Below are 21415 nucleotides of genomic sequence, written 5' to 3' on the forward strand. Positions count from 1 at the left end.
ACACACACCGACCTGTTGGATATCGCCCGAGAAGTTTTCAGCTGACTGCTAGCTGTCACGTCTAATAAATATGTTATTAATTGTGCAATTGACGTTTTTACACTAATAAACCAATCGAAATCTATTTAGGTAAGCGATATATCGTTTGTTCTTATTGTCTGTATTCGATATTTGTTTTTTACATGTTCGTTTATTGCATGCTGCTTTTGTGTTTCGAGGATGGATTCCAGATCAGGTTTGCAAATTATCACTACATTGTAATAATAGTTGTTGTAAATTGCCATTTTAGAAAACTGCAAGTCAAGAAATGGCATTTTGATACTAACGGAATTGATGTTTCAATCCCCTTTACTGATTCTAACAATCTGTGTACTTGTTTAACCTTGTTTTTCCAATCTAAAGTTCCTTTAAAACTGTGATACTTAAAAGTAATAACATACCATAACACCGCTTCTCTGCAGTGTTTGAAAGCCTACGTTTATTTGTTTTTGAATTCAGACAGCTCAATTCACATATATCCATCCATATTTTCATACTTGCATGTCAATCGGCATGTCAATTTCTCTTGCCTGCGTCCACTTTCAAATGTTTACTGGATTGTGTAAATTTTATTTCTAAATCTTACAATATGTGTAGTGTAAATGTTTTTCCATTCATGCTCTCTACATGTTCTCATCTTTCTCAATTTATCAATAATGTTTGCATTTTTTTCCATATTTTAAATAAATTAAAGTAAAATATAAATTATTCTCATTATTGGCACATAAATACAACAGTAAAACATTTTGAATTGTATTCCAAGTATAATGTGCGTTTTATGCATGAAATCATTTCATATTTTTAATATTAAATGTTATGATCAATGTACATTTTTTTATATTCATGTATTTTTTTATTATACATAGCTGAAATAGAATTCTCAATGCATCCTATCGCATTGTTGCTATGATTGTCTCAGTTTCAAAATACCATATCTTTGACTTGTAATCTAAAACTAGAGGCTGATGTGATATCTTAGTATAGAAACAAACTAGCAGCTTAAAGAAGTCAAGGTCAATCGCTTCAAACTCCCAGAGTTAAGTACTGTTTCCTTTTCAGTTTCAATATAAAAATCAAAACATTATATTGAAACTATTATTATTTTATATTGAAACTGCCAATTACCAAACTGTTGCAGCTTGAAGGAGTTTACAAACTGATTTAAGCTGGTCTAGTATGTTTAAACACTTAGTGTAGCAATTGGCAGTAGCGTGATGAATCACTGGTTAATCATGATAATGCTGTTTTAATTATAGGAAATTCATCAGTTAACAAGTCTCCGCTGTGGGGGATTCGATTTCGCCATTGGATCGGTGGAGTATTGATTGATATGCGTCGCAAAAGTCCGGTCCAGCAATGGGTAGACTCTATACCGAGGCAGGAACAGAAGCCCCAACCCGTGGAGAGAGTCACGTCGCACGACGATATCAGCGTCACTGAAGACACTGTCAACAGCCTGGTTTCCCCCATCAAAAGCATAAATATCCAGACTACCAGTACCCCGGTGCCTGTGAAAAAAAACGAGGGGTGTGCGGAAAGTCCAAGTGATGAGACTGAGGTGAACACTTCGTGTGAAGTTGAGAAAAGTGTGCGGATTGAGGAAAGTGAAGTGAAGTTAGATGTGTATTCCACTTCTGTGGACAGTAGTTTAGCTAAGCGGACTAAAGCGCCATTACTGAGGGATAGATCTATCAATTCTGAAGGTAATAGTCCGAGACATAGGAACGCCTTATTCCGGGATTCATCGCAGCAGGTAACCTTATCATTTTTACAAAATGTCATGTTTTCATGCGAGTAACTAGTGTTGATTTAATTTAAGTTTAAAACATCTAGTTTTCTTTAGGAATATTGCAGTAATACTATTTGGCTTCAATTACCGATATCCATTTGTTTGTTTGCATTATTTAGGAATTCAAAACATTAAATTAACTGTAAGAGTGCTGAGAATCGATAGATCGACTCTGGTGTACTTTTCCAAAAGCGACTTTTTTATATATACGAATATATATACTGACAATTATGCCAGTGTATTTTGACTTTTGAGCTGAGAGGTTGTGCCGAAACTTGCGCATTTCTAAAGTTCCCATTTGTCAATAATATTCACAAATATAAAATTCAATTAATTTTTAGTGAAAAATAGAAATATTTTATTGTAAATATCTATTGTTTTCGTCTTTACAATGTCGAATTCGACCGATTGTGATGTTGAAAGCGCATGAAAATGTTTGTTAAACTCAAAGTAGTGATAGTGAAATTAGAATGTATACTAATGGGAGGATGTGCATCGATAGTGAAAACTCCGAATACGAGCCAATTTCACACATTCTTGTGAATGCACCAATGCACAATGATAAAAATAATGTTAATCTATTAATTCATAAAAATATTTTAGTGCATAAAATTCCTTTTATACATTTCGAAGATCTTATTTTTACCATACCTTAATGATTTATATCAATGAACAAAATAAACCATTTTATTTTTACACTGTGTTCATTTTTTCCAACCATCAGTCTACGCCAAATATTTATTTTGCATAAATTAAAGGTTTTACTGACCTAGGCCGAAGATATAATTGCAAGATTATGGTTCTTTAGAAGTAGATTACCGCTCTTCCTAGTTGTATATTAGTAATGGTGTTTCAGTCGGACGGAGCTAACAGCAGAGCGTCCAGTGTAGAGAGTCTCCTGGAGTCCCGGAAAGTGGATGCAGAAGCGGTTCTGCGAGGGGTCGGGTTCGGTCCGAGCCCGGCGCGACAGCAACTTGCAAGAATACCCGATAGATTTCTTAAGCCGTCCAAGGTACCTGTTATTCTTAACCCATCCTACCAACATACAATCTGTAATGCTTCTCTGAAATTCCAATATTTTAACAAAGGAAACTTCTTTTCGGTATCTTTAACTTCGTTACAATACTGATGGACATCCAGTTTCAAAATACCAAAGTCGTTAAAAATAAAAGTCTAGAAGTGAAGTTAAAATTATCTACATGGTATAGTTTGTCCCCCTCTGTAGTGTAAAGGTTACCGTCCAGAACGCTCGGCTACCGTTCTGGAGGTCCCGGGTTTGATTCCAACGGGGGAGGGGAGGAGGTCAAATAAATTTGAGTAATATTTTCACTCTAATATTTATTCAATATTACCCTGGACTGGTACCTGAAGCAGAGGGCTGATCACCTTTCCTTCATGTGTTAACGATCAAGATAACACTTCGTTTATGATGCAGTGCCCTAGGCACCATTGGGGTGTGGATAAGGGTTTGAAAGAAAGAACAATGGCATTATAATATAATTTTTTATTACTTTCTCTATCGAAACCTGGGAAAAACTTGCATCTATTATAGTGTTTATTTCAATACTTTGATTCATTTTATATTTTTCTAACTTGTCATAATTTAATCCCATTTTCTCTAGTATTCCTATTTTTATAAGTGCTGATTATTGAATTCTCATAAGTGCATATTGCATTATATCACATGTGTTGCATGTATTACAGATTTACCTAATCCTGTTATTTCATTATACTCATGACCTTCTTCTTCTTTGACCCCTATTCGGAATATGGTGCATAGGACACCGCATCAAATTTACAGTACTAATTTGATAAATGATCATATGAATGCAAAGTGATCAATCCCATGCCCCAGATTATTGAATTTAGAAGTGAAATATTTTTGAGGTGATATAGATGATGAATTTCAAGGAATTTAGGGTGAAGGACATTACTGGTAAATATATGGGAAAGGAAATGGAGAAAGTATAATACGTTTAGAAAAGAATAACAGGAATATCTGTACTCAAACTAGCTTGTGTAATTTATACACTGTTAACATCCCTTGTGTTACCTGTGGTAAAAATATATGCTGTTTGATTTTTTAAAAACTTCATTACCGCTTTAAATCATTTGAAAAACTGGCAATACCATTATTTTATTTGAATTTGGATTTATGCTACTCTTTGAATTCTAGTGGGTAAGAACTGTGAAAATTTTATTTAATAAGTTGCTAAGTACTACCAACCAAATAAAGTGAAAATATTTTGAATTTTTGTGCTCTTGATTCGGCTTCATTTTTTATGTAGAATTAGCATTCTCCCTTTGATTTAACTGATATTACCACAGACAAAAAATATATATTTTTCACTCATGTTTTGATCTTCAAACTTGTACATATAAGTTTTTTTAAATTTCATATTTAATTTTTTTTGATGAAATAACAATGAATATTTAATGTAAGAAACATTTTGTATTTTCAGGTTAAGGGTGTTAGCACAGAGCAATTTATAAAAGAGGAACAGAAAATAATGAAAATGCATGAATGCGGTATTTTCGGATACAAAGGACTTACTGGTATGATAATTCATGATTATTTTCCTTCCTCATCAATCACATTTAACAAAACTAACAATACTATTCATAATTATTTGGGAGACATGCAATTAGTCAAAATAAAAAAATATGTTTGCAATAAATTAATGATTTTATAAGAAAAAAATAACTACCGCCTTATGCAAAAGATGTATTTATATGATAATTAGACAGTTTTCTATCAGGATATTTATGCAGTTGCTATAAAATAATTCAGTCGTATACAGTCAAACATCCGTATTAAAATTTAGCAGTTCTCCCAATTGAACAAACTTTTAGAATATTCGTCATTTATTTCGCCTTCTATATAACAAACATTTTTTCATTAATTGATTCGGCAGTCACTTTGTGGTAAAAATCTATCCATTTTTAATAAATGTTTCACTTGGTAAATACCACTATTTCTTAAAATCTACTGAGACACGTGTTTCGATGCATTCCAAATGATGATCATTTTCAAACATGGTGTTAGGAAATGATGCAGAATGCATCGAAACACGTGTCACAGTAGATTTTAAGAAATATTGTTATTTACTAAGTAAAACATTGATTAATAACAAACATTACTTTAAAAAAATTACAGATATTTTCTGAGATAAAGAATTTTACATTATAGCATGCAAAAAAATATCTTGTTACATTGATTGTCAGTGTTCAATTCAAATATATTTTTAAAGTTAATTAAAAAAATCAAAAAAATATTTAAAAGTGAGATTCGTAATATCTTAGAATTTTCTTCATATATACATATGAATGTAATTCATACTAAAATTACATACATGTATTCTATATTATAAACTTTTGGTCTGTTAATGTACCAACTTGGAAGTATGTAAATTCTACTGTACTTGTTTGTTTAAACAAACTTGTTTTATCCCTAATTTTATTTATTAATAAAATGCAATTTTTAAACCAAGGTTGTAATTCATTTTTGAATAAATAAGGCAACTTTGAAAGTATTTGTGATCATAGATTTATTTACGAATTGTATAAAAATAAACATTAATTTTTGCCTAGATTCATAGGTTTATCCACTATTTATACCTATTTTATATTTTACTAACCAATTAATTGAATTTTACACTTATTTCTGGACTAACACAACTCGTAAACATTTGTCCGTCAGAATACTATTTCATGAACATTACAATTTAACACTAAAAACATTTGTTTTAACACATTGGTTACGTTAAAGTTAGTTTAAAAAAATCTAATTTGACATGGGCGATATTAGATAGCATCAAAAGAATGATGACAGAAAATATTCGATAATATATTTTTATTATAGTGACACCTATTAGGAAGAAATTATATGGTTATAACTTGTTTTCGTATACAAAGTTGAAGGTAACCGAAACGCACAAAAATGTGCACACCGCCGCAACATAAGGTTTCTGAAACGCACAATTTTATGTTTGCCGTAAACAATGTGTTAAATTGAAATGTACGTGAAAAATAAAAAGTTTTCCGTATCTTGATCTCAGTACAAAAAACTAAAAATTAATTAGTTTGTTTTGTTGTTATTATAAAAAGATAGCAAACCCATATTCAGCCTTAATACTGAAATAGATTTTCAGTGAAACCATCTACTGGAAATATAAATATTGACCTTAAAAGTAAATATTTAGTACTTTAATTGCAATTCTGTGAGTCTTATTCTACTGACAAATGTTTTAAATGTTGAAATTTACTAATGAAATTGGCACTAACTAGATAATTGTACACCAGTCTGTCGGTTTATGAAATCGTCATCTCATCAACGCCTCAGGACTAATTCTGGACCCGCATTACCCATTGTAACTGTTGAGTAAGGAAATATTTATACAAATTATGTTGTTATTTATGTTTTTGTCATGCATTGTCCATTTGTTTGATTGTTTAGTTAGTTGTTTTTCGGATTTTGCTCGTTTTGATGTTAACATCTATGCTGGAAAGTTAAAATGGCGGAAACAATATTTTCAATGCAAAATATACTTTAATGTGCATCTGGATTTGTGAAATTTTAACGTTTGCCACATATTTGGGTATAAATTTGATTACATATTTTATATCTTTTTATTTTTTGCTTTGTCTTAATAAAAATAAAAGCAAACATAAAATAAAATTTGTAGAAAAATCAATTCTATCAGAAACGCACTAAAGATTTCTGATTTTTTTTTATTGGGTTCATACAAAGGGCTAAATGTAATGCTTAAGCTATTTTCACCTTCCACTATGTACGCAGTATGTAGATAGTTTTTTCCTCATTTTTCTACTCTTACTAGGTCTGTAAATTGAATTTAACATTTCAAATAATATTTAAAAAAAATATATATTGGTTTTTGTTTTTACTTGGACACTATATTGTCACCGGAATTCAGAACTAACCTAAGTTGTATATAAGTCAATTTCATTTTTATTGATGTGTTCTTCATGCTCCGCCTCCGTAGTGTAATGGTCAGCACACTCGGCTACCGTTCTGGAGGTCCCGGGTTCGATTCACAGGGGCGGTCAAATAAATATAAGTGATTTTTTCACCGTAATATTTATTCTATATTACCCTGGTCTGGTACCTGAAGCGGAGGGCTGATCACCTTTCCTTCATGTGTAAACGATCAAGATAACAGGATAGCGTTTATATGACACAGTGCCCTATCCACCATTGGGGTGCGGACAAGGGTTTTCTCTCTCTCTTTCTTCATGCTACTGATTTTTTGTGAAGAAAGTTTTACTTTTAAATAAAAAGCTCCTTAAACATTGTTAAGGCCAAGTATTCGTTAAATAGCAACTTCATTTTCTTTAAACGCAGGAGACATTTGACGTAATTGTTTTTTTTTTGCTTTTTGACGACCGGCTCTATGCGTTGCTAAAAGCCAACTGAGTTTTATTAATGCGAGTTTGCCCTTAACTTATATGTTCAAAAAGAAATACTACTGAATAATTGAGAGCACGCAAGTTTAATCGCCGCCCCCTCTGTGAAATTTTCTTGCAGTTAGGGGGTGTATGTATATACAACTTCTGAGAATTTAGCAAAAAAAAAAAAAATCACTTAAGCCAACTTATGTCAAGTCATAAGTCCTGTGAGTGCCCAGACCATATCCCATATTAAAATAAACAGTAATATTTTTACGTAGTTCCTTGATGTTTGAAATATGTATTTATTATCCGCCTCCATAGTGTAATGGTCAGCACGCTCGGATACCGTTCTGGAGGTCCAAGGTTCGATTCTTAGGGGGGGGTCAAATAAATAAAAGTGATTTTTAAACTTATTTATTCAATATTTAATATTTATCCCTGCCCTCCGCTTCTTGAAGCGGAGGGCTGATCACCTTTCCTTCATGTGTTAACGATCAAGATAACACTGCGTTTATATGATGCAGTGCCCTATTCACCATTGGGGTGCGGATAAGGGTTTGAAGATGAAGATCTTTTTTTGTAATATTTAGTGTCCGTTGATTGATTCTCCGTAAAAAATAAGAAGCCTTAAGTGTTTAAATTTATTTTATTTTATTTTATGTGCTTGCTTTCGATGTGTTGTTCAAACCCCTGAAATGAATTTCCTTTCCGATTTCTATCAACAGTTATCAAATAATATATACATTATTAGGATTCGTTACAATTATTGGAGTCATTATAAAAATTATTTCTGAGAATTTATTTGACCCTATGTAATTGCATTATGTATGATATTTATTTGTTTTAGTATAATAATTGTGAACAGATGTGTGGTATTTGTTTTTATATTCTGTACATATTGATACTTTTTTATGTTATCATTTGTAATGCATTGAATGTTTTGTTGTTTTTTTGTTCATTTTAATTTAATGTATTTTTAATCATAATAATGACCTATACAGTATTGTCTGCCTCCGTAGTGTAATGGTCAGCACGCTCGGCTACCGTTCTGGAGGTCCCAGGTTCGATTCCCAGGGTGGGGTTAAATAAATAAAAGTGACTTTCTCACTCTAATATTTATTCAATATTACCCTGGAATGGTACCTGAAGCGGAGGGCTGATTACCTTTCCTTCATGTGTTAAACATCAAGATAACACTGCGTTTATATTATGCAGTGCCCTATGCACCATCCGGTGCGGATGAGGGTTTATAAAAAAAGAGCTGTGATTCCCAAGAAACTTGTACATATTAGTAGTGTCCGAGTGACTCTGAAGCTAGTATGATTATGCAACTCCGAGTTTTGTACCCATTGCTGCTATTACCCTTTTCCTACCTTCATTTGCTTTTACATGCCCTTCACTTGAGGTCCATCACGTACATGATCTGTATTTCATGAAGTATATTCCATATGTCTCTCAGAAACTAATCTACAAAACTTTTCACTTTGCCTTCAGACAATTGACAACAAAGTTAAAACCGGTGCAGAAAGGAACAAAATAAAGAAAATATGTAGTCATTGCAATTTTCAATATCATTTTAACACATTGTAGTCGGGCGCTTCGAACAATAGACTCTAGCCTATAGCGGGTGTTTTTCGCGATTAGCGCAAAAATATATCGCTTTCTTAAAATTGACACAATTTCTAAACCAAATAATATTTTCGATTGAAATTTTCAAAGAAATCATATATGACATTTGATAATCAAAAATAAATTATAATCATAATTTTTAATTAAGTATTCCGTATTTCACAATTTTAGAAGCATTGTAAACTATAAAAAATAGTCTTCCCCTCCGAGGTATCATTCCCTATACAATGCTAATATATTCAAATAATAACATACCAAACGAAACAGTGCGAGCGGTATGAAAAATAGTCCAATACGTGAAATGGCTCAAACTAAACTTGAGATTGAGATCGCATAAAAACTCTAGATTTCTGGGGATGCCTTTACAAGCGACACACTAGCCAATCTGGACAAGACATCTCAAATAACGTTAACAGACTATCGCCTAGCACCCAGGTAGCAGATTACCCTTCAACGCGTTTTATTTCACGCTGATAACAAACCCGTATATTGCCGTTTCCCGCCGATAACCGACAGTCGACAAAAACGGCATTTGCCATGTCCCGCAATTGACCGACAGTCCGCGAAAAACGGGAAATGCCGTGTCCCGACGACAACGTGTTAAAACTGCATGAATGAGCTTGTCTTTTGTAAACGTTATCTCTATATGTGTGTTTAGAACTGGTTAGTTAGATAACGATAACTGATTTTAATAAATACTTTTTAACCTAAAATGTATATTACAATTTTTGTTTAAAACAATGTTAAAATTCGTTTTAAAATTCATCAATCGCCATCTGCTCTTAATTTGAGTTGCATAAAATGTTCATATTTGTGAAATACATACTTCTCGATGTTCGATATCCTATATTGAATACCACATAGCCGTGGTATTTCATATAGGATATTTAACTTCAATAAAAATATAATTATTTATGTATAATTGTCACCGGAATTAATAACTGTAGGTGAATTATTTATCATAATTTATATGCAGGGTTTTCGGACCAACTGAGTATGGAGACCATAAGCGGTTGGTAACCATTATCAATCGCTTATTGTCACTATACTCAGTTATCTGTGATCGCATTAAGCTAACTCTACTCTATTAAAAAAAAAAAAAACATTTTCCTATTAATTTGACATAAACCGTTAATAGACCCTGGTCTCTTACAAGCATAAATATTGCATTCATTAGATTTAATATATTGAACAATATGTACATACAAGTATTAAAATGTTAATACAATTTATTATGAACTACATCTGCCCTACATAGCCTTTTATAATAAATGCTTTTGTGGAATTTTTTCTCATTTTAATTAGATATTTAGTGGAATTTTTATATGCTTTTGTGGAATTTTTTCTCATTTTAATTAGATATTTAGTATTTTTAATCATAATAATGACCTGTACAGTAGTGTCTGCCTCCGTAGTGTAATGGTCAGCACGCTCGGCTACCGTTCTGGAGGTCCCAGGTTCGATTCCCAGGGGGGGGTCAAATAAATATAAGTGATTTTTTCACTCTAATATTTATTCAATATTACCCTGGACTGGTGCCTGAAGCGAAGGGCTGATCACCTTTCCTTCATGCGTTAACGATCAAGATAAAACTGCGTTTATATGATGCAGTGCCCTATGCACCATTGGGGTGCGGATAATGGTTTGAAGAAGGACAAGTTTCATAAATATGTTAAATGCTAGTTCCTTTGAGAGGGAGATGTTGTAGGTCTCGAAGTCCAAGGAATGCGCAGAATCTGCTTCTGTTGTTTATCGTTTTCATCTCGTGTTGTTTCTAATTGATTTTATTTGTCTCTAGGTCCTCCTCATGCACCATCCTCCTCGATAGTGGCTAAGATCATAGAGAGAATCAGCAGCCGGGAAGACATCCCCTCCCCCCTCTCTCCTCCCCCCCGTCAAAGTGATATTGATAACTTCTGAATTGCCATCTTACTTTAAACTGTAGCCTTAATACCGGGCTTATACTTTTAGTAATTTATTTATTTTAATTTGTATTTTTAAATCGTTATTACCTTTTTAGGACGGTAATATAACACTCTCCCTATCATTCGTCAATATTTGAATTTAGCCTATCGTCGACCTGATGAAAGAATGAGAACTTAGAAACCGGTCATGGTGAAGTAAAGTTTTAAGTGACATCATAAAATATCGCTTAAGGGACTTGTACATATTACCAGTGTTTTACTTACATAAACTGGTTTAAGTACCCGAGCCATTGCTGCTATTCTCCTCTTCCTCTCCTGTAGTACCTACTACTTCTTCTCCATTTTCTTTCCCATATAGCAGTAATGTCCTTCACTTACGCCATCTACTTCCAGCAGATATATTGTACTTTTATATTAATGAATCTTGAGAACAGGACTGATCACCCTGCCTTTATGTAATCACGATCGAGTTGACTCAATTCAGGCATCAATTCAGTGTGGTGTCCTATGCACCACTCGAAGCCGGAAAAATACAAAGAAAATGATGAATGATAAGGATGAAGTTATTTAATTTTTATCTCATTCAACTTCTCTTAAAATAGCATTAAAATAAACTGATTTCTGAAATCTTATAAAATTCTCCTCCGCAACATCACATGATTCACATTACATACTATTCTATACTAGTCGAAATCAAATGCCCACTCGGATAACAAATTGCGTTAAACAGACATCTCACTCGCATTTTTTCACATGTGTTATTAACAGTCTATCTGACTGTACCATAAGGTAGATGCGTATGTGCGAACAAACTTGTCTCAAAACCTGAGTGGACAGCTGATTTCAAAGCTAAAAAAGTCGTATTTGTTATTAATATTGTGTACGAACCTATGGTGTGAGTTTACCAGATGATATTTTTTATCTTATTCTTTCACCACAACTAAAATTACAGTAAATATTGATGTTGGATTTGAAGGGAAGGAACAAATTAATATATTAGCCAAAAGAGTGTAAAAACTTTAACGTAAAGGAATTTAAAACCCATTTTGTATTGTTGAAGTCTTAATATCATATCTCTGTGAACAAATTCCTTCTTTTGAAATTATCTGAAATATGTAGGTAACATAAGCTTTTTATAATCATGTTCAATTTCAGTTTAAGGTATTTTTTTTTTCATTATTAATTTGGAGTGTAGTCATCTTTTAATCTTCAAATGTGACGTAAGATAAGAAAAATGGAACATGGTATTTTTGTAATTTTTTTTAACAAAATAAAAGAAAGACAAACATTGTTTTTTTATATATGGATTTCAAATTGTCAATATTTTTTCGTATATGACTCTACTCAACAAATTTCGGATTGGTGTTTTTTTTACGCCTGCGAACCGCTGGTGATGGTATTCGATAATTGTGTACATATAGTTTAGATCTTAACAAAGATATTGGTACATAATTTTCATATAAAAACGTTAAACAATGCCTTCTTTTCTTTGAAATTAGCCAGGCGCAGAAGGTAGAAATATACTTCCCGTCCATCAATCGACCGAACGGGTAGAAATACCTTTCTGTCCTTAGTGTGTTAATCAAAATTAGTATGTAAAAGTTACTAATTCATCTTTGAAATCGATATTTATAATTTTAACTCACTGAAAATGTACTTACTCTCATATTTTCAATCAATCAATCAGGAATTTGTTATAAAATGATGAATAAATGAAAAAAAGGATACTAGATCTGGGTAATTCCATTTAGGGTATCAATTATAAAAAGGCCAGATGCAATGGATTATTGACTTCATACACATGTATTACAATTTTAAAAATATGTTTTTAACCTGCTTCTATGTTTGATCTTGATAGATATCTCATTGGAATAGGTATGTATTGTTGTATCCTTCATGTATTGTAATTTTGGCTAGTTAAAAAAAATTAACTGTATTTAGTACAATTTTTTTTCTTCTTTTTGTTAAATAAAGTTTTTCCTTCCCTTTGAATCCACTATACTTAATTTCTCAACCGTCAAGCTGTCAATTGTAGCTGTAAATGATACCAATCTATTCCTGCCTAGGAGACTACCGATTCTGTTGCAAATCTATCATTGAAAGACAGTTAAATAATTATTTTATCGAATCAATCTGCATTATATTTCTTTCTTTATTTAATATAAACCATTTATGTGTTATTGATTACATACAAACTACTTAACTAAAAAAAATATGTCAATTTGGATAGAGACATAGTGGAATCAATGATCTGAATTTTCATTTGAATTCTACATCAAATAATTTTATGTATATTTAGAAATTTTACAAAATAATATAAACATCGACAAACGCAATATTATTTATATATTTTTAATTACCTAGAAAAGCAAATCAGATGACAAACTGCTCTCAGCGCATAATTCTAAAATACTAAATAAAGATATTTTTAAGCAACAAATTATAGCTTAGATTTTTTTTAGTAAAAAACGCCACGGAAATTGTTTTACTTAGGCATGTAAAATATGATAGCCGCACAAATTGTGTATATATTTATTATTTTGGGGTTTGCAATTAATATAATTACTCATAATATGTATATGTTCTTGTTTTTAATCTAGTATTTTGAAATTTTGTAATTTTTCTTCCAAATTAGTCGCACATATTCAAATGAATAAAAAAAATCCATTGTATTTCCAATTAATTTTAATAAATATTACTGTGTTTAGGAAATATTTTTCTCCTTTTAGTGTAACTATTTATGTAAAAATTTATATAAAAAAAATCTACAAATTTTTTATATCCCACTTACGATTTTATAGCAATTAGCTGTTTCGCCTTGTAAGGGCTAGTCCAACTGTATAAATGTGATAAATTTCTTATTCCTTATACATATCTTTACTACATTTTATTTGACACATCGAACTTGTCCATTGTATAATATTTTTTTTAACTAGAAATTTTTATAATATAAAATGTACTTTTTTGGGAATACTTAAGAAATGTGATTTTTAACTATTTTAAAATATTGGTATTCTTATGATGCATAAATCCAATCTTTGTAAATTTCACATATACCAAATAATCTAATTGCAATTTGAGTGTAGACTACATATCATGACTTTTGACTTATATCTTCATTACCAAGAAACATTTATTTACCTTTATTCCAAACTTTGGTGAAATTTCATATGATCTGATCAAAATAGGTGTGTTAAGACATTCCTCTAAATTCCATTTGAACATTCCTCTTAAAATTTCGATCAAACCTTTCATGTTTAATTTTAGTGTAAGGATTATTGTGATACATTTTACATAATTCAGGGTTATAATTTGTACATTACACCACTTTCTAGAGAAATGCCGCTGCTAAAAACATGATCAGTTTATTATTGAAAATGATTAACACCAATGAATAAATGAATGAACACTTTGTACTTTGTTTCAAATAACAGATATCTGAGAAAATTGGCAGACAATTTCTCTTAATAGGGACATACCGGACCCAAGATATTGGCTCCATTAAGCCCCAATTAACCAAAGCAAGCGAGACACTCAAACCTCACTCACTAACTATAGAAAACCAGTAATCTTGCGCTCTCCCTCATTCATTTTTTATCTTTCTGACTGTTCTTCCCACAATTTTATCCGATTGATTTTCTTATTGTTGAGAACTTACTGAGATACACCAGTTATCTCAGCAAGTTGAAGTTTACTTGTATCAAACTTTTAATTCTTTGCTCACAATTGGCACACAGTCTATGACGGCTTTGATAAAGCCCAATATGCGTTTGACACATAGTTTATGACGCTGCGGTACGCAGAATTCAAACATCAATCACTCTGAACCAAGTGTTGACATCAGCTAATTTTTAACATAGATATTTTTCACACCACTGACATCTGTTCAAATAATCCCTGTTTACCAGAATCCACTGTATATCTTATAAATTTTATCAATAACAATCTTCATTATGAACCAATTTTAAATGTATCCATTTTATGTCTTGAAGTGTTCATCTAATATTTCAGTACACAATCTTGTAATTATAACTTTTCCATTTGTAAATTGTCATCTTAACTGCATAGATTTGGAATTTGACTGTAAACTATAGTTACCTAGACTGCTCAGTAGCTCAATATGTTGTTTGACTGTCTATTGATACCAAAAAAATCTATTAATTACCATCGAAAGCTTATGTATTGGATCACAGTTAGCGTAAGTTAGTATTGAAAATTATAATATGGCAACAATAGGTAATCAAAAAATCAAATTATTGAATTAGGGACGTACTAGTATGCTTTATGCGTCTTAAAATGAATACTAGAATACATTTAAAAAAAATAGACTTATTAGTCAATTATTGTTTTTTTTTAAATATTTTTTTAACGACTTCACCTGTTGCCCTTATTTTAAATATCCTATTAATATTCTCTAACCTTGCTCTAAAATTAATTACATATTTTTGATACCTCTAAATTACTAAATCTCTTAAGATTTCTATATTTATGTATTACTTTAAAATCTTTTAGACTTTTCCCTATCGTGCTTATTTAACAGGGTTTCCCTTTTTTTAAGGAATTTTCGCAATCAAGTAAATCATTTGAATGGGTATCTTCTTTTAATGAAAATATTTAGAAAATATAAATGTATTTATAATGCAGAGGAAGTGTATTATAATGTAGATTCAAAAGGGGTGGATCTGACCCACATTATATGTAAATCCCCTTGACTAAAATATCAACACCAGTTGAGTAATGATCATTTTCTTTTATTACATCTGTGGAATCTGGTTATTATGATCACAGGTATGTCATATTATTCATTACTTATTGCAACTAAACCTTGGCTAATGCTATCGATTCTGGTGGTTGTCCACTACCTTACAAATACAAATGATGGAAACTGTTGAGAAAATCTAGCAATACAGTAAAATTCTGAGCATAATAAATCTCAGATAATTATTATTAGATTTAAAAAAGAAGGATTAATCCGCAAAGTTTATGTTTTAAAGCCTTGTCTGCAGGTAGAATAGTAGTGAATGGAAAAGCAGATGTGAAAAATACGTCACAAACACCCAGACAAAAGGAAATAAAATACTCAGTGAAGTAACAGCTATTTCTTTCTCGTGCCGAGTATGTTAGAACATAAAAAATACAAAAGCCCCATTGGATAGGCAAATCGCATTATAATAAGCTTCTACTGTATGTCCTTAGTTTCCCAGGGTATTCAACAATCACCAAACTAACATTTTAATTAGTAAATTGAAGTTTTTCCTTCATTTTATGGTAAATCTATTTACATAAATATTAATATCTATTTCTAAAAATATAGTATAGATCCCTTCTAGTTGACCAATTTTCCGAATTTTTCTATAGAATTTTTAATGAATTTAAAATATAAATATTTTACTTCTCGGTGTCTCCTGTATATATTTCAAGAATAGCAATAAATAATACAATTAGCATACTTTGGTAAAAAATATGAAAATTTACTTATTAGTTTTAATCATAAATTATGATAAATATATACTTAAATAAATATGCTTTAACAGAATTGACACCAGTATAAATTGAAATTTATTTTTTATTGATGTGTATTTTATTGCGAATAAGTATAGGTATATATATAATTTTTCTAAGAATGTGTTCCAAAATTAATTGCTTCAAGGATATACCTATATTTTATTCCAGTTTAATAAAAAATTTATAAGCAGTAACATATAAAAGATATATATAATATATCACATTTATAAACACCTCTATTTGGCCGTTACTTTAGTTAAGTAAAATTGTTTAAATTATCGTGTGGAGCACTAAGATTGTAACTGTTTATTTTTACAAAATTGCTTTATTGAATTCGCTGATGAAACAAAATGTATTTTGTGATTTAAATTATTAAAGTGTATTTATCTTGTAAATTATATGTTGTGAAAGGAAATGGGAAATGCTTTTAGGAAGAAAAAATCATCATTTATTATAAGAAAAGAAAAAGAATCAAAAGAAACACAAACTCAACTAGAAAATGTTCATATGCTCAATGAAATTAAGTTCCAAAATAATATGTAGATGTATTTTTTAAAAATATGTATTTTAATTTAAATTGAAAATTCATTAATAATTTATACAAATAAATTGAAAAATTATCATATAGGATTATGAGGGCACACATGATCATGTTATTCAATAAAAATTGATGACTATAAAATTACGTTATGTAAGTAAATGTGCATTTCTTATGACTCAAGTGAGATACTCACCTTGTACGCTATAAAATAGTTTGCATGTCGAGTAATAAAACTAGTGATATATGTATTTATGCTCATGTTTACTTTGTTATTATTTTGATATCTTCCGTCTTTCAAACTCCTGTATTGTTCATAGTACATAAAGAAATCTAGTTATTACATTGAAATATTATAATATCCTTGGCAACAATGTTTCCAAAATAGCTTCTCTGGACACGTCAATGTTTTATTTAATCTAAATGATGAAGATATCATTATGTCAACTATTTCATCAAGACTAAAATATTTTCTTTTTCATCTCACCTTTTGGATACCAGGACTTTTGGGGTTACTATGCTAGAAATACCTCAATTTAAACATAAATAATCAAAAAGCAAAATGTCTTCTTCTTCTTCTTATTATTATAGGCCTTACGGCCTGTTTTTAAGAGGGATTAGCCTCCTGCGACGTCGATTCCCAGCTATCGGCCCATCTCTTTGGTGGTCTGCCCGGGAGTCGTCTACCATGGGGTTGGCCGTACAATGCGATGTGGGGGAGTCTGGATGGTTCCATTCTCCTCACATGCGCATACCATTGTCTTCTTCGTTGCCTTCCCCACCTAACGACATCTTCGATCTCGCATATTTCCCTGATCTTGGCATTTCTCAATCTATCTCGAAGACTCTTGCCTGTTATGCTTCTCAGAGTCTTCATTTCTGACACTCTAAGCGAAATGTGTTTGATTTAAAGATAGTCTGTGCCATTGTTGAAACAAATCTGATTCCAAATTTCATCTTTGGCGTGACGAAAATATTTCTCAGAGTGTAGTTAACTAAATATATGCAGTTTTATAAAAAAATCGACTAACAAGTAAATGCTGCTCGCTTAATCTCCACCTCATTTTTACGCCATGCACATGTTCGTCGACATAATTGACAACATCAGGTGTTGAAAAAAATAGTGTAGAGGTGCGAGTAATTAACAAATAAAAATATTTTTATTTTTTTGGTTATGCAATAAATGTATTATTTTTGTATCAATAAAGGAATCCGTAACACACTGCCCAAAATGTATCTCATACTTTTATAAATCATGACATCCGACAGATCAGGTATTTCCGCTTTCGAAAGTATCAGATTTTGGTAGCCAAAGGGTTAGTATTCTTCTTCTAACCCTTATCCGCATATAATAGCACATAAGGCACTGCATCACATCAATATAGTATTTTCTTGATGCAAAATGAGCGGTCTTCTGCTTCAAGTATCAGTCTAAGGCGATATCAAATGAATATTAGAGTGAAAAATCACTGATATTTATTTTGCCCCTCTTGAAAATTGGCATGGTAGTCAAATGTGCTTACAATGTGGAGATTTTCTTTCTACTTATTTACAAAAAAATCTATTTTACATATAATATAAACTTAATTTTACTAAGATGTATACAATTTCTAAATTAAACTTGGAGACTTCCTAATCAAAACCACCTTTGTTTAAAAGCAAAGTAATAATTATTATAGTTCTACAAAATATCTATCTCTTTGTCCTATATTTATCTCTATATAAAATAGTATAATACGTATTACATAGATATACAATATCTCAGAGTTGTAGCAGGTAAATTTATGATAAAAAGGTTGAAAAAACTAAATATTTCTATAAATTTTTTGCATTCGTACTTCTTCTGTATCTTATCTTCTTTCTCTTCTTAGGTACTAGTCCAGGGCTGCATTAAATAAATAGTAGAGTAAAAAATCACTTTTATTACATTATTTTATTTTATTACCCCCCTGGGTATCAAACCTGGGACCTTCAACACAGGACACGGCAACCGAATGCGCTAACCACTACACTACAAAGGTGGATAAATTGGTGGATAGATATTTCATTAACTATGAACTCTTTACTTACGAATGATACATTTATAGAATTATATTTTTTTAAATTAAAAAAGAATACCGTAAATTAAGTTTCATTAACGCACTACATACTGTTTAAAAGGCATCACTTATGCTGTCAAAATTCTTCACGCTACAGATGAAAATGACAGGTTTTTAGTAGTAGTAATTTAATGTACTGTTGTCTAATTTCTTTAATATATATTTTGTCAATTTTATAAATACATCATTACAAGTGAGGTGTTCATGTTATATATGAAATTACTATCCAGAATTGCCTTTTAATGTAATATCATTATAAATATTTATTTTTTTCAAATATAAGGTTGTCTTTGATTTTATTTGACCTTGCTATAATTATGCATCTAGTTTCAATGACTTTGATAAAGATAATTCTTATAATGATTACAGTCATATTATTTTTATTAGTTATTCAAACATAATTTACATCATAAGCCTGCCCTTTATTAGGCTACTGTGATCTTTAAAGATTGAAATAAATTAAATATTTGTTTAAAACTTTTGACAATTTATTGTATCCAATGCGTTTTTATTTTAATTCAGGTATTCATTTCATTGATAATAAATGTTTCTGTGTGGCATTTTTCAGTTTTGTGTATATAATATTTTATCTGCATTTGTGTGAGTCATGTTTATCGCAGCTGTATAAATCTACATGAAGTTTGTTATACAGTTAGTATACCGTATTTATAATTAGATATTCATATTGTACCTTGTTGAATGTGCCATTTTATATTTTAGTTTTACATTCCCTAAGGGCCAACTTATAGGCATACCACAAATCTCTACTTAGTATTTAAATCATTTGTTAAAGTAAATTTATTGAAAGAAAAAATTCTTACATAATAATCAGCGGAATATTTTTTTTACATATCTAATTGGTTTTATAATTTTATAAGTACGTGCAATCTATATATATTGTTTTATTTATTTTAGTCCAGAACTATTTTAATTAGAATGAATTTTTTATGAATATATGGATTATTAAAAAAATCATCCCAAAACCAACAAAATTTGGGACCAACTAAACAGATGAATTGTGAGATACTTCCATAAATAATGTTCATGTTTGCGACTTTAAATCATTTTTTTCCATTAAAAATACAAAACACCCTGCTTATTATATTAACGGGGCATTATACCATTTGCCCATAATTAATTAACATGATTTGAACATAATAGTATATTTAATATAAATAAAACTCAATCCATTTTCTATTTGAAAAGTATATTATTTCTATTACACTCAATGCCATTTACCTAGGTCAATACATTACTAACAATATGTTGTAATCTGAAATCAATGCTAAGTTATGCAATGGGTACACTGTTTTACTTAAAAACCAGAGTTGTTTGTCGCTTACTTATTTTATATGTTGACATGTTTGTATCGTGTGTATATATATGTATTTCAATTAGTAAAATATTGTATTTGTTACTGGTTTTGTAGAATAAAATATTTTTGTAGTCAATAATTAATTTAAACATGTTAAAATTATTTACAGTTCCTTTATTAATGCTTGCTCAGTTTGTGATTTGTAAATAATCCTGAATTGTTACGTTTTATATGAGTATTTTGTAATTCTAATACCCGTTTCTGTACCATAGTCCTGTGATCTGACATTCCAATTCAAATAAAATGAGTAAATAAAAATTGTTTAATTATTATACATTCCCCTGTTAAAAGTTTGGAGGTTTGTATATAGGGACTCAATAGTCACATCAATGACCCAGTACCACAAACTTTCCCTCAGGAGTAATGTCTCTGAACACAATCTCAGGGGTGGTAAATAATAATAAAATAAAAACAAAGCCCCACATACACCCCTGTGCGAAATCGTAAGGAAATGATGATTCACAACCACCTTTCACTTATAACATTTTGAAATAAAATAATAAAAACAATAAACAAAGGACACAAGCTGTTTTTATTTATATTTTTTAATTATTAGACCAGCTCCTAAAGTTTGACTGCATATTAATCATGATGTAAATATGAAAAAATACTAATAATTTTTATTCCGGCTTATATCCATCAATCCATTTTGTAGAACATAAAATTCACCGCAAACTTATCATGTTCTAAGAGTGTTATTATTATTTTAATTTTTTTTGACATTTCATCAAAGATGAAGAAGAATATGGTTTTCTAAGAGTGTAGTATTTTCAAAAACACAAATTTTTACCTTATGGTAAAGTTTATACTCTTATTTACGAAATTAGATCCAGAAAATTAGATTAACCAGAATCGAAGATCATTGAATAGATACTAGTATTAAAAAACCCATCATTTGAATTATCAAATTAATTGTGTTAATAACTTAAAGAAGAAGAATGAGTTTTTTTAAGATTAACTTTTTATAATCTGGAGCGCAACCCTCACATATTAAGGATCGTGTTAACATTGCATTAATTCGATGTGGTGAATTATGTGCCATTCGCAGATAGGGGTACGAATAATAATAAAAATGTAATTTTACAAATATTGTAAATTTACAATATG

The 21415-nt window shown here is 30.5% G+C and overlaps 1 protein-coding gene across 2 annotated transcripts; it reads left to right on the forward strand.

Annotated features, from left to right (window-relative positions):
* olf186-M (Ki-ras-induced actin-interacting protein-IP3R-interacting domain olf186-M) lies at window positions 1–20566 on the forward strand. 2 transcript variants are annotated; one of them, XM_088275620.1, is made up of 6 exons: window positions 6–129; window positions 1296–1792; window positions 2685–2840; window positions 4291–4384; window positions 6116–6209; window positions 10665–20566. In XM_088275620.1, exons 2-6 carry the CDS (start codon window positions 1370–1372, stop codon window positions 10699–10701), a joined length of 804 nt encoding a protein of 267 aa, XP_088131746.1. In that variant the 5' UTR covers window positions 6–129; window positions 1296–1369; the 3' UTR covers window positions 10702–20566. The 2 variants fall into 2 exon arrangements, with proteins under 2 accessions (XP_088131749.1, XP_088131746.1); XM_088275623.1 differs by lacking the exon at window positions 6116–6209 and having other exon boundaries at window positions 1–129.
* The last annotated feature ends 849 nt before the right edge of the window (window positions 20567–21415 follow it).

Source organism: Brachycentrus maculatus, unplaced genomic scaffold (assembly GCF_059751285.1).
Source record: "Brachycentrus maculatus isolate JH-2025_06_01 unplaced genomic scaffold, ASM5975128v1 h1tg000918l, whole genome shotgun sequence".
In the NCBI taxonomy this organism is placed as follows: Eukaryota; Metazoa; Arthropoda; class Insecta; order Trichoptera; family Brachycentridae; genus Brachycentrus; species Brachycentrus maculatus.

What these genes read in the sequence shown, in the direction of transcription:
- olf186-M (XM_088275620.1), top strand. Translation starts at nt 1,370, where the DNA reads ATGCGTCGCAAAAGTCCGGTCCAGCAATGGGTAGACTCTATACCGAGG. An exon ending in TCCGGGATTCATCGCAGCAG is followed by an intron (nt 1,793 to 2,684) that starts GTAACCTTATCA and finishes ATGGTGTTTCAG; the next exon opens with TCGGACGGAGCTAACAGCAG. An exon ending in TTACCCATTGTAACTGTTGA is followed by an intron (nt 6,210 to 10,664) that starts GTAAGGAAATAT and finishes ATTTGTCTCTAG; the next exon opens with GTCCTCCTCATGCACCATCC.